At 39.7% G+C, this 14,420-nt stretch overlaps 3 protein-coding genes across 7 annotated transcripts in view; 2 read left to right on the top strand and 1 right to left on the bottom strand.

Annotated features, from left to right (window-relative positions):
- Positions 1-763, top strand: LOC113610639 (interferon alpha-1-like). The gene has a single exon (XM_027088949.1). The coding sequence runs from the start codon at positions 1-3 to the stop codon at positions 568-570; it is 570 nt and encodes a 189-aa protein (XP_026944750.1). The 3' UTR covers positions 571-763.
- An 11,662-nt stretch (positions 764-12,425) lies between these two features.
- On the top strand, positions 12,426-13,760 carry LOC113610709 (interferon omega-1-like). The gene has a single exon (XM_027089069.1). The coding sequence runs from the start codon at positions 12,478-12,480 to the stop codon at positions 13,063-13,065; it is 588 nt and encodes a 195-aa protein (XP_026944870.1). The 5' UTR covers positions 12,426-12,477; the 3' UTR covers positions 13,066-13,760.
- IFNE (interferon epsilon) overlaps positions 12,547-14,420 on the bottom strand; it is a 38,275-nt gene continuing 36,401 nt past the window's right edge. For all 5 annotated transcript variants that reach the window (XR_003429178.1, XR_003429179.1, XR_003429181.1 and 2 more), the window contains one exon: positions 12,547-12,936. The gene's annotated coding sequence lies outside the window, so the exon portion shown is untranslated. The remainder of the gene's footprint in view (positions 12,937-14,420) is intronic.

Here is a 14,420-nt window from a genome sequence, read left to right as displayed (position 1 = left end):
ATGGCCCCAACTTTGTCCTTACTCCTGGCCCTGGTGCTGCTCAGCTGCAACTCCAACTGCTCTCTGGGCTGCGACCTGCCTCAGACCCACAGCCTGGCTAACACGAGGGCCCTGATGCTCCTGCAACAGATGAGGAGAATCTCCCCCTTCTCCTGCCTGAAGGACAGAAATGACTTTGGATTCCCCCAGGAGGCGTTTGGAGGCAACCAGTTCCAGAAGGCTCAAGCCATCGCTGTCGTCCATGAGATGATCCAGCAGACCTTCCAGCTCTTCAGCACAGAGGGCTCGGCTGCCGCTTGGGATGAGACCCTCCTGGACAAGTTCTGCACTGCACTTTATCAGCAGCTCACTGACCTGCAAGCCTGCCTGATGCAGGAGGCGGGGCTGGAAGGGACTCCCCTGCTGAAGGAGGACTCCATCCTGGCTGTGAGGAAATACTTCCACAGAATCACTGTCTATCTGCAAGAGAAGAAGTACAGCCCTTGTGCCTGGGAGATTGTCAGAGCAGAAGTCATGAGATCCTTCTCTTCATCAACAAACTTGCAAGAAAGACTCAGGAGGAAGGAATGACACACACCTGGTTCAACACGGAAATGATTCTCACTAATGAGACCACACTTCCACCTGTGCTGCCATGTCAAAGACTCTCATTTCTGCTCTCATCATGCCCTGAATTGAATTAATTTGTCAAATGTCTTCAGGAATATTAAGCAACATGATGTTCTACTCTACAGGTACTATTCCCTCACAGATGCCCATGCTGATATATTTATTTATGTACTTAAATATTTATCTATTTAAATTATTTATTTAACTATTTATAAGATTTAAATTATTTTTATTTTTATAATATTTTGTGTACCTTAAATTGTGTAATATAATAAAATATGTTCTTTATAATTAGTTTATTTTGTCTTGTTTATTAAATTTTTATTACAGAAAACTTCTTGTATTTGTTTATTCTTTAAAAAGAAACACCAAGCCTGATTGTGCAACTTGATTAAAGAAATGGATGTCACAATTCATTTACCCATCACATTATATTCAAATTAAAAGTAACAACTGACTTTCTGTAAGCCAGGTTGGATGTTGCCCTCAGGATATAAAGGTGAAGACAACAAATACAGCTCCTGCCCTCTTGTTTCTTTGATTTTTGAAGGGAACGAAATCTAAAAATAATAATCATACTTAATGCTATAATGAGAAGAAGGAAAAACAAATGAATTCTCTCACCAGAAGCAAGAGTGGAGAATGTCAGGAAATAAAAATAAAAGCAGTAGATATCCTCTTTAGTTGACTGGAAGACATTTAAGTGCAAATGTCATTTGTAAGTTGGAGATGTGAGTTTATAATTTAAAAGGAATGCTGTAGCTGGAGATACCTTATCTGGCAAATGAAAGCCGGAAATGGAGGCAGTTGTGTGGGGAGATAGTGAAGAGTGAGAAAAAGACTTAAAATTGATTCTGAGGATCTTTCACCTTTAAAGGGAGGGGAGAGAAGAGCCACAAAGGAAACAGAGGTGGAATGGCCATACATTACAAGGACAATAACAGAACAGTGATAAGAGTGTATTTAAGAAAATGAGGTGCTTAGAAGAAATCAGTGGATTCATGGAAGATGTGGATTGAAACTACATACCATATCAGGAATATAGATGGCACTGGTAACCTTAATGAGATTTGGCTTGGTGGAGTGAATAAGCGGAAACCACAATGGAGTAGGTAGAAGCGTAAATCAGAGAAGTTAGTGACTCTGAGGTAGAGAAGGAAATAGTATGGGATCTGGTAAATAATGTCGGTTAGTTTTTCTGTGCATAGTTTTCCTTTTTACGTAGTATATCTTTTTTCTAAATGATTTTATGTAATCGATGTACTGGCAAATCATATTAATGTGTTTAATATTGTATTTATTTTAAATCATGACTTAATTACTTACAATGATAATTTATCTAAGTTAATACTACTTTGTATATCAGTAAGCTGCTCATCATTTAAAAAAATTCATTAGGCAGGAATAAATAACTAATTCAATCCCTCATCAAAAAATCTAATTACTACTGATAATGTAATGTTTCCTGGAATTATTGGCTTTATTAGTTACATTACTTAACTTTCATCTTTGTGACACTGGTTACTACAGCAACTTTACACACATTTCATTTTATATTAGAGCTAGATACGAAAAGAATTCTTTTATATTACTACTTGGTAATTTTTCCTAATTTTATGAATATCACAATCTTCTGTGGATTCCAAAATAACAAAGATTATACTGAACATAAAGACTGACAGACTTCCTTCAAAAAAGGAGAGTGGGAAACTGGATCAGGCAACCTCTTTCTCAATACTTAAGGTAAAGGAAAAAAAATAGTCAAAACCGTCTGAAGATACAACATGAACCATGGAAATCCATAGAGCAAGAGCGTGTTGTGTATAATTCAGGAGTAAAAAACAGATTTAACAATGATAACAGAAATCCAGATTACAAAGCTCAAAAAATCACCCGTAACTCACAATAAAAAATTTTTCATTGAAATTCCATTCTGCTTGTACACGTGTTATGTCGCGAAACCCACTTAATCTAAGCCTCAGTTTTTCCATAAATAAAATGGGTTCAAAATATTTATAGGTTTTTTATGAATATTAAATGAACTCATGCTTTTTAAAGCATTTAGCATCATATATTGGAGTAAGGAATTAAAATATACTAGGTTTTTTCCTGTTTTCCTTCAGACAGTTGTATATGAGAATATTATATGTCTCTTTCTATAAAATTCTCAGGAACTGTGACCTACTTTTCAGTAACTGACCTCCAAAGGAGGCAGCCTAAAAAAACAGAATTCTGTCGTGAATTTTAGAGAAGGTTGAAAAATTGTTATTTCATCCCTCATTTCAAAGAAGTGTCTTGTTTACATTCAGAGATGAAATGGTGGCTTGTATTGATATCTGAGAGACAGGAATAAATATTTAGATAAATGGCAGAAGAACATGCTATCTATTTAATGGTTCTGGCACCTGGCACATTCCCTCCCTCTCATCATTCCAGGATACACTCCCACATATCACAAATATCACAATATTTCCTTCCCCTCCAAAGTAGAAATTCCCACACTATCCTTCTTATTCACTTAAACTCTTCACCATTCACACAACTCCCTTCTGCTGTTTTTTCAGCTTAATGGTTTCCTAAAAAGCAGAACAACACAAGTAGAAAGCAAAAGTTAAATAAAACTTCTAGGTTTTGCAGAAGCATCTGCAAGAGAGGCTTTCCTTAATTTCAGCTGAGTATGATGTAATAGTAGCTGTAGCTAAAAGGAAACAAAGCAGGATCCAGCTTATGGGTGGGAAGATGAAGCTCCTCTCAGGGAAGACAGCCCTCAGGTGGCTAAGTGCAACAACAGCAGCGACCAAGACTGGAGGACAGGCCTCTGATCTATGCAGAAATCCTACCACTTCCTGGGGATGTCCCTTCATGCTACAAAAAGGCTTCTTCTTGGCACCAATTAATTCTAATGCTGTCATAAACTTGTTTCTTTACTCTCTGTTACAAAGAGAAAGAGTCTCCAGTCTCTGGCTTCAGGCAGGGCATGGACTCTTTGGGATCAGGCAAAGGGACAAAAATGTGTTCCCTTCCTACAGCCCACTATGCAAACCAGAGCCTCCCTTTGAATTACTCCTTCCACATACAACAAAACAGGCAGAGCTGCCAACCTGGACATGGAATTCAATGATAACCAGGAAAACCTCAGGTTTATAATGCATTAAACAACTGTCAAAAATAAAATTTTAGTTTCACAGATTTATTCCAAATATGAGACTTCAACTATTATTAAATAGAAAACTATTCTCATTGCCACTTTGAATAACAATCTTGACATCTATTGTACTCAGTAGTAAAAATTCTGCCTAGGCAGCAAAAGAGAGAAACTAAGAAGCATGAATGAATAGTATCTGAGAGCTTAGTGACATTTTTTAAAATTCAAATGTATCAATTTTGGTATAAGTTGAGAGGAATTTCTGTAATCAATATCTTCATTGAGGTATTTCACTGGGGAGTATGTGTAAATTGCTAAGGTAGCAGGGAGGGCCTGCAACTGTGTGTGTGTCTCCAATCTTTTCCTGAGGTTACTCACTCAACATTTGGATTTGCTGTTCTCCAACTTGGCGTTGGCCAGGGCCTTAGTAAAATTTCAACAGACTTTTGTCCTTTGCTATCTTGTTCTTCCCTCTGGAGGAGGGGCAGATGGAAACATTCAGCAGATGGAGAAGGCTTGGAAACATTTGGCTTCCCAGCCTGTATTGGTCAGGGTTTTCCAGAAACAGAACCAGCGGGAACCAGAGAAAGAGAGAGATTGATATTTTAAGGAATTTGCTTAGGTCATTGTAGAGGCTTGGCAGGTCCAAAATCTGCAGGGTAGGCTGCAAGCTGGAAACCCAGGGAAGAGTTGCTGTTCAAGTCCAAAGGCAGTATCTGGCAGAATTCCTTCTTATTCCTGGGAGGGTCAGTCTTTTTCTATTAAGGCCTTCAATTGATTGGATGAGGCCCACGTGTAATATGGAAGGTAATATGTTTTACTTAAAGTCTACTGACTTAAATGTCAAATTCCTATAATCTCATGTAAAACCTACCTTCACAGAAACATCTAGAATAGTGTTTGACCAAGTATCTGGGTACCATGGTCTAGCCAAGCTGACATATAAAATGAGCTATTCCATTGTTCCTCCCTAATTCATGTCTTAACACTTTTCAAATATTATTCCTCTTCCATTCTTTGATGGCTGCTTATGTATTTTGTACATTTTACTTAATTTTCCTTATTTTGTTGGTTTCAGGGTGAGGAAATTCTGAGATCAGGCTTCATTCAGGCATCTTGCCAGGCAAGTCTCTGTAGCCATGTCCTGTTTCATCTGAAGTTAAAATTTTGTATATATTAAAAAATAACCAACTTTTTTAAATAGGTTAGCTATTTCTCATGAGCTTACAAGGTTACTGTGGGCCTCCTCTCTCCTTTTTAAATCTAATCTTACTGTCAATTCTCCATTCCATCAAGATTTTACTATCACATATGGTATGAGATGAGATTTTATTTTGATTTCTTCCTAGATTGCTAACTAATCATCCTAGAACCATTTATTGAAATGTTTTTCCATCATGTTAACATCAGATATATCTTTTATCTTAAATCTAATTAATACTGATAATTCAATTTCAGAATTGAAATTTAATAATCTGTTTACCTAATTTCTCCCTTTATCACAGTTTTTAGTATTACTACTATAATCTCATTTCATTTTCTAGAAAAGATAGGTATGCTAAGAATTCTTCTATTCTTTAACATTATTTGCATTCTTCCTGATTAAATTTATATTTCCTCCTCAATGTGGAGCATCAATTTTATGAAAATCACAGGCTCCTGGGGATGCACAGATAACCAAATTGCAATGAGTATAATAGCCTGGGACAATTCCTTCATAAGATGGAAGACTGAAACTGGATCAAGGAAGTTCTCTTCCACAATATCTAAGGTAAAGAATAGGTGGAAACCAGCAAAAAGGAAATAAAATAGTATGCACCAATAAAAAGAAAACAAGGGAGCAAGACGTTTATTTAATTTTGGGATCAAAGCATATTTTAAAACTGAATAGAATTCTAAAACATGAAACTTTTTCAATTGCCTATAATATGCAATATAGGGTTCTGTAGTGACTCTTGACGCTGCCAGCAATTATGTGTGATCCTAGAAAATTCACCTAACTTCTCTGAGCCTCAGTTTTCTCAAACGTACAATAAAGTGAAAATATTCTAAGAATTATTGTACTAAACTAACACATCTTAAAACACTTAGGCTATTTTCCACAGAGTTAGGGCTTAAATATGGTAACTATTTTCTTATTTTTTCATATAGATATCTATCAGAATAGTGAAGTCTCCCACTTCTTTCTCAATACCTGCAAAAACATGACAGTCTGAAAAATGGAATTCTGTGAAGTGTTCTGGAGAAGGCTGAAATATAGTCACTCTTCACATCAAAGGTAACTGATGTGTATTTTCAGTTCCAAAATGGCAGCCTGCATAAACATCTGGAAGAGAAGTTAGTTTTCTAAACTGAAGTGAAATATGTATAGTATTAATTTGCAGATTTTGATATCTGGCTCCTTTTGCCCTCCCCTCCTTGCTTTTCTGAATCACATTCTTTTATTTTCATACATACCACAGTTACTTACAGGCATAGCTCAGAGTATTGTAGGTTCAGTTCCAGACCACCACAATAAATCTAGACCTCAATTAGCAAAACTAGAATTTAACATCCACTGAAACATATATTTTTCTCCCTAAAATTACCCTCATCTCCACAAATCAAGACTAATTTGTCTGCAAAACAAGTCTGGTCAATTGATCATATAGGCTCCTCCAAACTGGCTGAGGTAGAACTCCTCAGAAGGAGTCTCAGACTGAATTCCCAACAGGCTTCTCAAGGCCAGGAAAGTCATGCCCAAGGCCTGCCATCAGGCTCTGCCTCAGTAGATTTCTTAGTCCCCATAATATTGAGATTCTTGCACATGCCCGGAGACAGTCTTTCCCATTCACCTGATAAGTCTGCTCAGAACCCGAGTCTCCAATTTCTGGAGGGACCAGGCAGAGAGAAAAGAAAAATGTTTTAATTCTACCCACAGGTGTAGTTTACCAAAATTGCTGTAAATCGTAACCAACTTGAGGGGAAGGGCTTCCTTCTATCTGGAAAACACAAATACCAGTAACTTTCCAGACAAAATCCATAAAAATTATAACCATATTCACCAGTTCACTCAGTAACCAATCTTTTTGTTTTCTTTTTATGAAGCCATCAGGTTTTCCATTAGGATACCTTAATTTCTTACCCTGTTCAGCGGTATAATCTGACATTTATCAGAGACCTGTTATTGTCAAAAAGTCCTTCCTATGAATCTTCTTGAAGATGAAGCACTTTTGCAAACACATCAGAGTACAACAAACACTGTCTATGAATGACAGAAGACTTAAAAAGCCATGGTTAAGGACCTGATTACAATGTAATCCATAAATAAACTTGGTTACAATAACTAGAATTATAACCGATTATAATCTTAACCCTTAAAAACCTTAATCTCTCGCAAAAACCAAGAAGCAAGTAATTGTACATTTCCTGATTGGAAACTTACACTTTAGTCTTTCTCTCCTAAGAAGGCAAGGGTAGATAATCTTAGGCCTGCCCAGCAATTAATGTTTCAATATTTTATCCTATTTGAAATGACCCAGATAGTCAATGAATTCTCTTCATTTAACTTCGTTTAGTTTCAAGTTACCAAAATCTGGAGAGACTATTTTATATAGACATTCCCCAAACATAGTTTGTTTCTACACAGTTTACCTAAAAGCTCTTCTTTCTCCTTTACTTTTAGAGATCACATAAGATTAGGTTCCAGAGAGCCCAGGTAGATCATTTACATCTCAAAGGCATAAGAGAAATACCAATTCCTTCTAGAAAGCTGGCTTAACCAATTACAAAAGGCTCACTTTGAGACAACAGCAGAGTCATTAGAGACCATTGTTCTCCATATCTCTTGGCAGCCCCCATTAACCAAGGACAGCCACCACAAACTAGTAGACAGCCACCACACGATTACCCCTGCAATTTTCGGGCCCTGCATGCTAGTGGACAGCCTCTGCAACTTTCCATTACCCTTCCCATATTTTCCAACATCTCTGTGCTCATGGCAGTTTCCTCGGGCTCCTGGCTGCTCCGCCAATTGTTGGGCTGCACCTCACAGGCCTGCAAGTCCTGTGCTTGCCCAGCTTCAAGATTGAAGAGCCCAGAGTCAGCAACAGAGACATCAATGGTTTAATGGACGGGGGAGCTTACAAGTCTGAAGCAAGGTCCTGGAGTGACACCCCACCGTGTGCGGTGCGCAGTGGGCCAGACTTGGTGGCAGTCTTCGATCCTGGGGGGGGGGAAAGTGTTGCAGGAAGGGGGACCCCTTCCAGGGCCTGAGAGTGGGCTCTTGTCTAACACTTGTAAGTGAATTGTCCAAGGAGACACATGTGCTGACAAAGCAAGAGACTTTATTGGGGAGGGGTGCTCGGAAGGAGAGCAGCAGGGTAAGGGAACCCAGGAGAACTGCCACGTGGCTCACAGTCTCAGGTTTTATGGTAATGGGGTTAGTTTCCGGGTTGTCTCTGAGCAATCATTCTGACTCAGGGTCCTTCGTGGTGGCGTGCCTATCGTTCAGCCAAGATGGATTCCAGTAAGAAGGATTCTGGGAGGTTGGTAGGACATATGGACTGGCATTTCCTCTCTCTTTTTGACCTTTCCGGAAATCTTCTGGTTGGTGGTAGCTTGTTAGTTCCACGTTCCTTACCAGGACCTGCTGTTGTAAGATAACTCATGCAAGTGGCTACTATCTTGCCTGGCCAGGGTGGGCAGTTTTGGTCAGTGGTTCCCCTAACAAAGGGGAGATTGCCAGTTCTAGGGGAATTGACATCAGGTGGGCTCATTAGTTACCAGGGAAACCATTAGAGGGACACGCCCCTCACCGCCCCTTTGATAAGATAACTAACTAGCTGGGGCCTGGTGCAAGTACAGAAGGAGGTCAGTCATGTGCATAGGGTGTAGGTGAAGACGCAGGCACTGGTGGGGCAGGGGATGTACAGAGAGCAAGAGAGCAGCCATCTTGAGTGGCCTGACCACACATACATACATACGTTAATTTTAAAAAGACTTTATTATTATAAACTACTAATGGTCATCTGGGCCTTCAGCAAGTCAGAATTTTTCTGCCGGTGAAGGTTTGAACACTCCTGAAAATTAAGGTGATGTGACACAGAGACATGGAGTATGCAAAAGCTGTTAGAAAATGGCACCGATAGACTTGCTTGACGTAGGGTTGTCATAAACCGTCAATTAGTAAAAAGTGCAATTATCTGTGAAGTGCGATAAAGCAAAGTATGCCTGTACTTCCTCTCCAATGTAGAAATTCGCAGTATGCTCCCCTCATTCACTCCTCCTTCACCTGCACCAGCCATTCATACAGCTGTGTCCTGTTCCTTTGTGGTTCTGGCCACCAATTTCCCCTTAAGAGTACAAAGCCACAAATTAAAAGCAAAAGTTGAGTGAAAGTTCTGGACTTTTCAGAAACTCCTATATAAGAGGCTATTGTTTTTCTTCTGATGAATATTTTTGGGAATGAGGGGATGTCCTTGTTACAATATTGTGACAGCAGCTGTAGCAAAAATGAACTGGAAAGCAGGATCCATTTTACTCTGGAGGCTGTTAAAACACTTACGGAGGAAGAGTGCCACTTACTGGCCAAGATGGACTAGGACATTGACCAAGTCTGCAGAGCAGGATTCTTTCTGTTCTAGGCAGAAGTCTCTCTTCTTCCACTAGCATTTTCTTCGGAGCTAAAAGAGGCTCTTTCCTGGAAAGAACTGACACCAATAACTTGGCTAAGCCTGCTTCCTTAGCTTTGCATCTTAGAGAGGGAAAATACTCCCAGCTTCAGGCAGGACGTGTCTTTGGGCTAAGGCAGCTGTGTGGAGAGAAGGGTCAGAATGTGTTCCTTGCCTCCAGGCTGCTCAGCTGGCCAAGCCTCCTGAATCATTATTCGCTTTACATACTGTAGGACTCTTGGAGGCTTAGAGCCTGCCATTCTGGGTGTGAAATTGCAAGGGGAATCAGAGGAAATAGCTCCTGTTTGAAGGTGCATTAACTCTTTCTTAAGAGTATGTTGTCAGTTTTTCAAATCCATTCCCAGTATGAGATCATGTTGCTTGACTTTACAGTTGGGAGAAAATTCTCAATGTCCCTTTGAATAATGACTGCACTTGCATCCCTTCCACATTGACTCAGTAGTAAGAGTGAACACAGACATACATAAAGGAATTTCAGAGAATACAACTGTTGCCAACTGACAGTGTATTTGGATAGAATTGAGAACTATTAAGGTAATCCAATATTGTAATTGGCAAAGTTAACCAGGAAGTGTGCATGCGTGCATGCATGTGTGTGTGTGTGTGTATGTGTGTGTGTGAATTGCTCAGGTAGCAGGGAAGGGCTTCAATTTAGCCTAGATCTCTCAAATCTCTGCTTTAGGTTACAGACTTCGTAACCAATTGACCGATGAGAGGGCTCTCTAATTTACATGTTAAATAATTTTTGTCCTTTGTCTTTCTATCTTCCTTCACCACTTTGGGAGCCCATTTCAGGGCAGGACAACATGGACAATTTTGGACTCACTTGGCTCTGTCTTTGTGGCTGCTTAACATCTTTCAAATACGATGATTCCTTCTATTCTTTGGTTGATGCTTTTTTTAGGTTTAACTTACACTTTGCCATTTTGTCAGCAGAAACGTCACTTCTCTTTTTTCACTTTCATGACATTCAGAATTACCTTTGTTTTATTTTTGCCCACAAACAGCTCTCAAGTTTTGCTTTCTAGGAAAGTTGAAATGAGAAACAAAAAATCTCAAGTCTTGAAAATCATAGAAAATAAGGTGAAACCCCTTTGCCATTCTTTTACTTCCCATTTTATTAACCTCAGGATGAAATGGAAAGTAACTATGGCCAGTAAATCACTATGTAAAAAATAAGTTCCTAAATTTTTTTGGTTGTTATTTAAATTTAAAACAAAACATTGTGAATAAGTAAAGGAAACCAGGCTATTTCTCTCTGACATAATCTGGGCCTCACTGCTCTGCGTTCTGAGCACGAGGCAGAGATGGACAAACAAATAAGCCCAGTAGAAATACGTAGACTGAATGAACAACTGAAGGTCACTAGTTTCTGTGACATAAACTTCTAATGAGAGACAGCATCATCACTGAATTCCCTATAGCCAACTCAGAAATTCTGAGCGTAACAAAGTTCAACAGTTTAAAAGAGTTGAACAACAAAAGCTGTACTGGCAAAATAAAACTTGTCTACTAAAGGTGAAACAATTGCAATTGAATAATTCCTCCACCTACTTAGACAAAACAAACTTTTGCTTTCAGCATCTGCGGGCTGGTCATACTTTTGATACCTGGGGACACAGGTAAGGAGAGGAGGAGGTCCCCACTGAGAAAGAGCGTCCTTAACACGAACACTCCAGGGACAAGGGTGCGGGTCCTGGAAGATGAATTATTTTGCAAACAAAGAAACAAGCCCCTCCAGAGTAGAATTCTGAACTCCTCGGGATGTGGTGAGCCTGCCCTCAGGGAGTGAGCCCCAGAGAGTTTGGGTTGAGGATACTCTGTCATTCCAGGAAAGTGCTACTAGATGTGATAACTACCTCGTGAGTGAGGCGGTGCTGGAAAATACAATTAATTATCTTGGAATTAAAATCTGCATATCTACATTCACCAGAAAAGAACCAGGATTCCTGCTGAGGGTATTGGCCCAGCCTGTGGAGCACTATAGGTCTCCTGTAAGAAAATGGTGGAAAGAAAGGGCGATGTCTAGTATATTAGTCCTGACCTTGTGGCCCCAGTGAAGAATACCCTCCGGAACTTGAATGAATGCATTCTAGGAAGAAGAGAAACACCTGAGAAGCTCATTCACTAGTAATCATAAGGCTCTGCTCTGAATAAAACAGAAAACAAAACCAGTCTTTGGTTCTAAACAGCTTATTTACCATGCATGGTCTGGTAATTACTTAACAAAATACAGAAACCTATAGGGATGAGGGACCCCAACTTCCTATGTATAAAGTAAGGATGGTAAAAATGTAGTCCAGAGTCAAGGACAAATTTTGTTCCTAACACAGAGAAGAGCAATATTTATACATACTGAAATGTGTACAGGGACTTCCCTGGTGACACCGTGGTTAAGAACCTGCCTGCCAATGCAGGGGACACAGGTTCGAGCCCTGGTCCAGGAAGATCCCACATGCCACGGAGCAACTAAGCCCACGAGCCACAACTACTGGGCCAGCATGCCACAACTACTGAAGCCCACATGCCAAGAGCCCGTGCTCTGCAACAAGAGAAGATACTGCAGTGAGAAGCCCATGTACTACACTGAAAAGTAGCCCCCTCTCGCTGCAACTAGAGAAAGCCCATGCACAGCAACGAAGACCCAACGCAGCCAAAATAAAAAAATAAATTGTACAAAGAAAAAAATAATAAAATAAAATGTGTACATAAGTATGTGCATGAATCTTTACATACCTACATATACTTCAGCCTTTAATTAGTTTCTCATTTAATTGATATTCTTTTGGATTGACACATCCAAAGTTTACTGGGAAACTTAAACTTCTATTGTAAATTAAGAGTTTAGATTGATTACATCGTCTTAGGTCAAAAGAAAATATCTAAATGAAAACACAAATTGGAAGTGAAAGTAGAGAGAAAGTTTCAGAAAATGGAAACTGTCTTCCCTATTTAAAAGCCATACTTAGAAAGAATGTCATCAGAGAACCTACCCCCAAGGCTCCCCCAGACGCCCGTCTCAGCCAGGCCAGCAGCAGCCTCATTTGCCCCATGGCCTTCGTGCTCCCTCTACTGACCGCCCTGGTGGTGTTCAGCTATGGCCCTGGTGGATCTCTGGGCTGCGACCTGTCTCAGAACCACGTGCGGATTAGCAGGAAGAACTTCATGCTTCTGGGCCAGATGCGGAGAATCTCCCCTCGCTTCTGTCTGAAGGACAGAAAAGACTTCGGTTTCCCCCAGGACATGGTGGATGGCAGCCAGCTCCCGAAGGCCCAGGCCACCTCTGTTCTCCACGAGATGCTCCAGCAGGTCTTCCGCCTCTTCCACACAGAGCGCTCCCCTGCCGCCTGGGACACCTCCCTCCTGGACAAACTCCGCACTGGACTCCATCAGCAGCTGGAGGACCTGGACGCCTGCTTGGTGCAGGCGATGGGAGATGAAGAAACTGCCCTGGGAGTGACGGGCCCTACACTGGCCGTGAAGAGGTACTTCCAGGGAATCCACCTCTACCTGAAAGAGAAGAAATACAGTGACTGTGCCTGGGAAATTGTCAGAGTGGAAATCATGAGATCCCTGTCTTCATCAACCAACTTGCAAGAAAGGTTAAGAATTATGAATGGAGACCTGGGATCACCTTGAAATGATTCTCATTGACTAAGATGCCACATCACCCTTGCACATTCATCTTTGGTCATTTCAAAAGACTTATTTCTGCTTTAGCCACAAAATTTATTGCATTAATTCAGCCATTACTTGTCAGTAGTAATAAGCAAGTAATAAGCAAGTATATATAAAAGTATTCAGCTACAGGGTCATCAGTCCCTAAGTGATGACTGCCCTGATGTTATTTATTTATATATTGTTTATTTATCTATTCCTTCTTGCATCTCTCATATTTATAATATTTAGAAATTATTTATAAAATTACATTTCATCTGTAAATTGTAATAAAATTTTTAAAACATGTTTTTCATTTCATGTTATTAAGTTTGCACTTTGTTTTATTTATTAAACTCTTAACAAAGAAAATTTGAGTTTGTTTACTCTAAATTCAAACACTTATTTGGTAAATGATATTGAAGAATGGATGGTAACATTTACTCTTCATTCCATTCAGATTATACATATAAATTGAGTACCTAAATGACAGAGTGTAATTGCTATCAAGAAATACAAGCGAATAAAGCACATGCAGTTTTTACTGTGTTGAAACTCTCAGTCTTACAGGGAAGAGGACATAAAACAGTATTATTGTTCATTTTATTTCAAGTATATTAAACACTGCAAAGAGAAGTAAAGGAAAATAATTTTCTCACACTGGAAGTTTTAGGTACAAATGATCCTGGAAAGGAAAAATAATATTATACAGTATATCCTTTCTAAGCTGCCTGGAAGACATATAAGTGCAGAGTCTTATTGACAGCTGGAAATATGGGTCTTGAGTCAAAAAAAAATGCCAAGGGGGAGGTATTAATTTGAAGTTATTGTGTATCTGGTAATAAGGGCATGGGGATGGATGTGGTCACTTATAAACAGAATGGACAACGAGAAGAGGACCTAAACCTAATCCTGCAGACCCTCAGCATTAAAGGTTGAACAGAGGAGAGTCTGCAACAGGCACTAAGGCAGAGTGGCAGTGCAGTTAGAAGGACACAAGGATGAACAGGGGAGAGAAAACTGAAGGGAAGAAGTGTGTTTAAAAGAAGGAGGGGTGCTTGTAGGGCAGGTGAGGACTGAACTATTCCAGCAGACCTGTAAACAAAGGCTACTGTGACCTTAGCAGGATCTGGTTTAGTAGAATTAATGAGACAGAAACTCGATGGGAGTAGGTTAAAGCAAACACAAGAAAGAGAATTAGGGGCATTGTGTATAGACAATTACCTTCACAATTTTGTTTGTGAAGTGGAGAAGTAAAATAAGATAGTACGTGGAGGAGACTGTGGCTTAACATGCCCATGCACATTTTTCTTCATGTTTTTCGAGAATCATTTTCA

Source organism: Aethalodelphis obliquidens, unplaced genomic scaffold (genome assembly GCF_003676395.1).
Source record: "Aethalodelphis obliquidens isolate GAN/ISIS:26980383/991018 unplaced genomic scaffold, ASM367639v1 scaffold64, whole genome shotgun sequence".
NCBI lineage: Eukaryota > Metazoa > Chordata > Mammalia > Artiodactyla > Delphinidae > Aethalodelphis > Aethalodelphis obliquidens.
This window is presented reverse-complemented; position numbering and strand designations above follow the sequence as displayed.

Bases quoted from the DNA above. Each gene is read 5' to 3' on its own strand.
- LOC113610639 (XM_027088949.1), top strand. From the start codon at position 1: ATGGCCCCAACTTTGTCCTTACTCCTGGCCCTGGTGCTGCTCAGCTGC.
- LOC113610709 (XM_027089069.1), top strand. From the start codon at position 12,478: ATGGCCTTCGTGCTCCCTCTACTGACCGCCCTGGTGGTGTTCAGCTAT.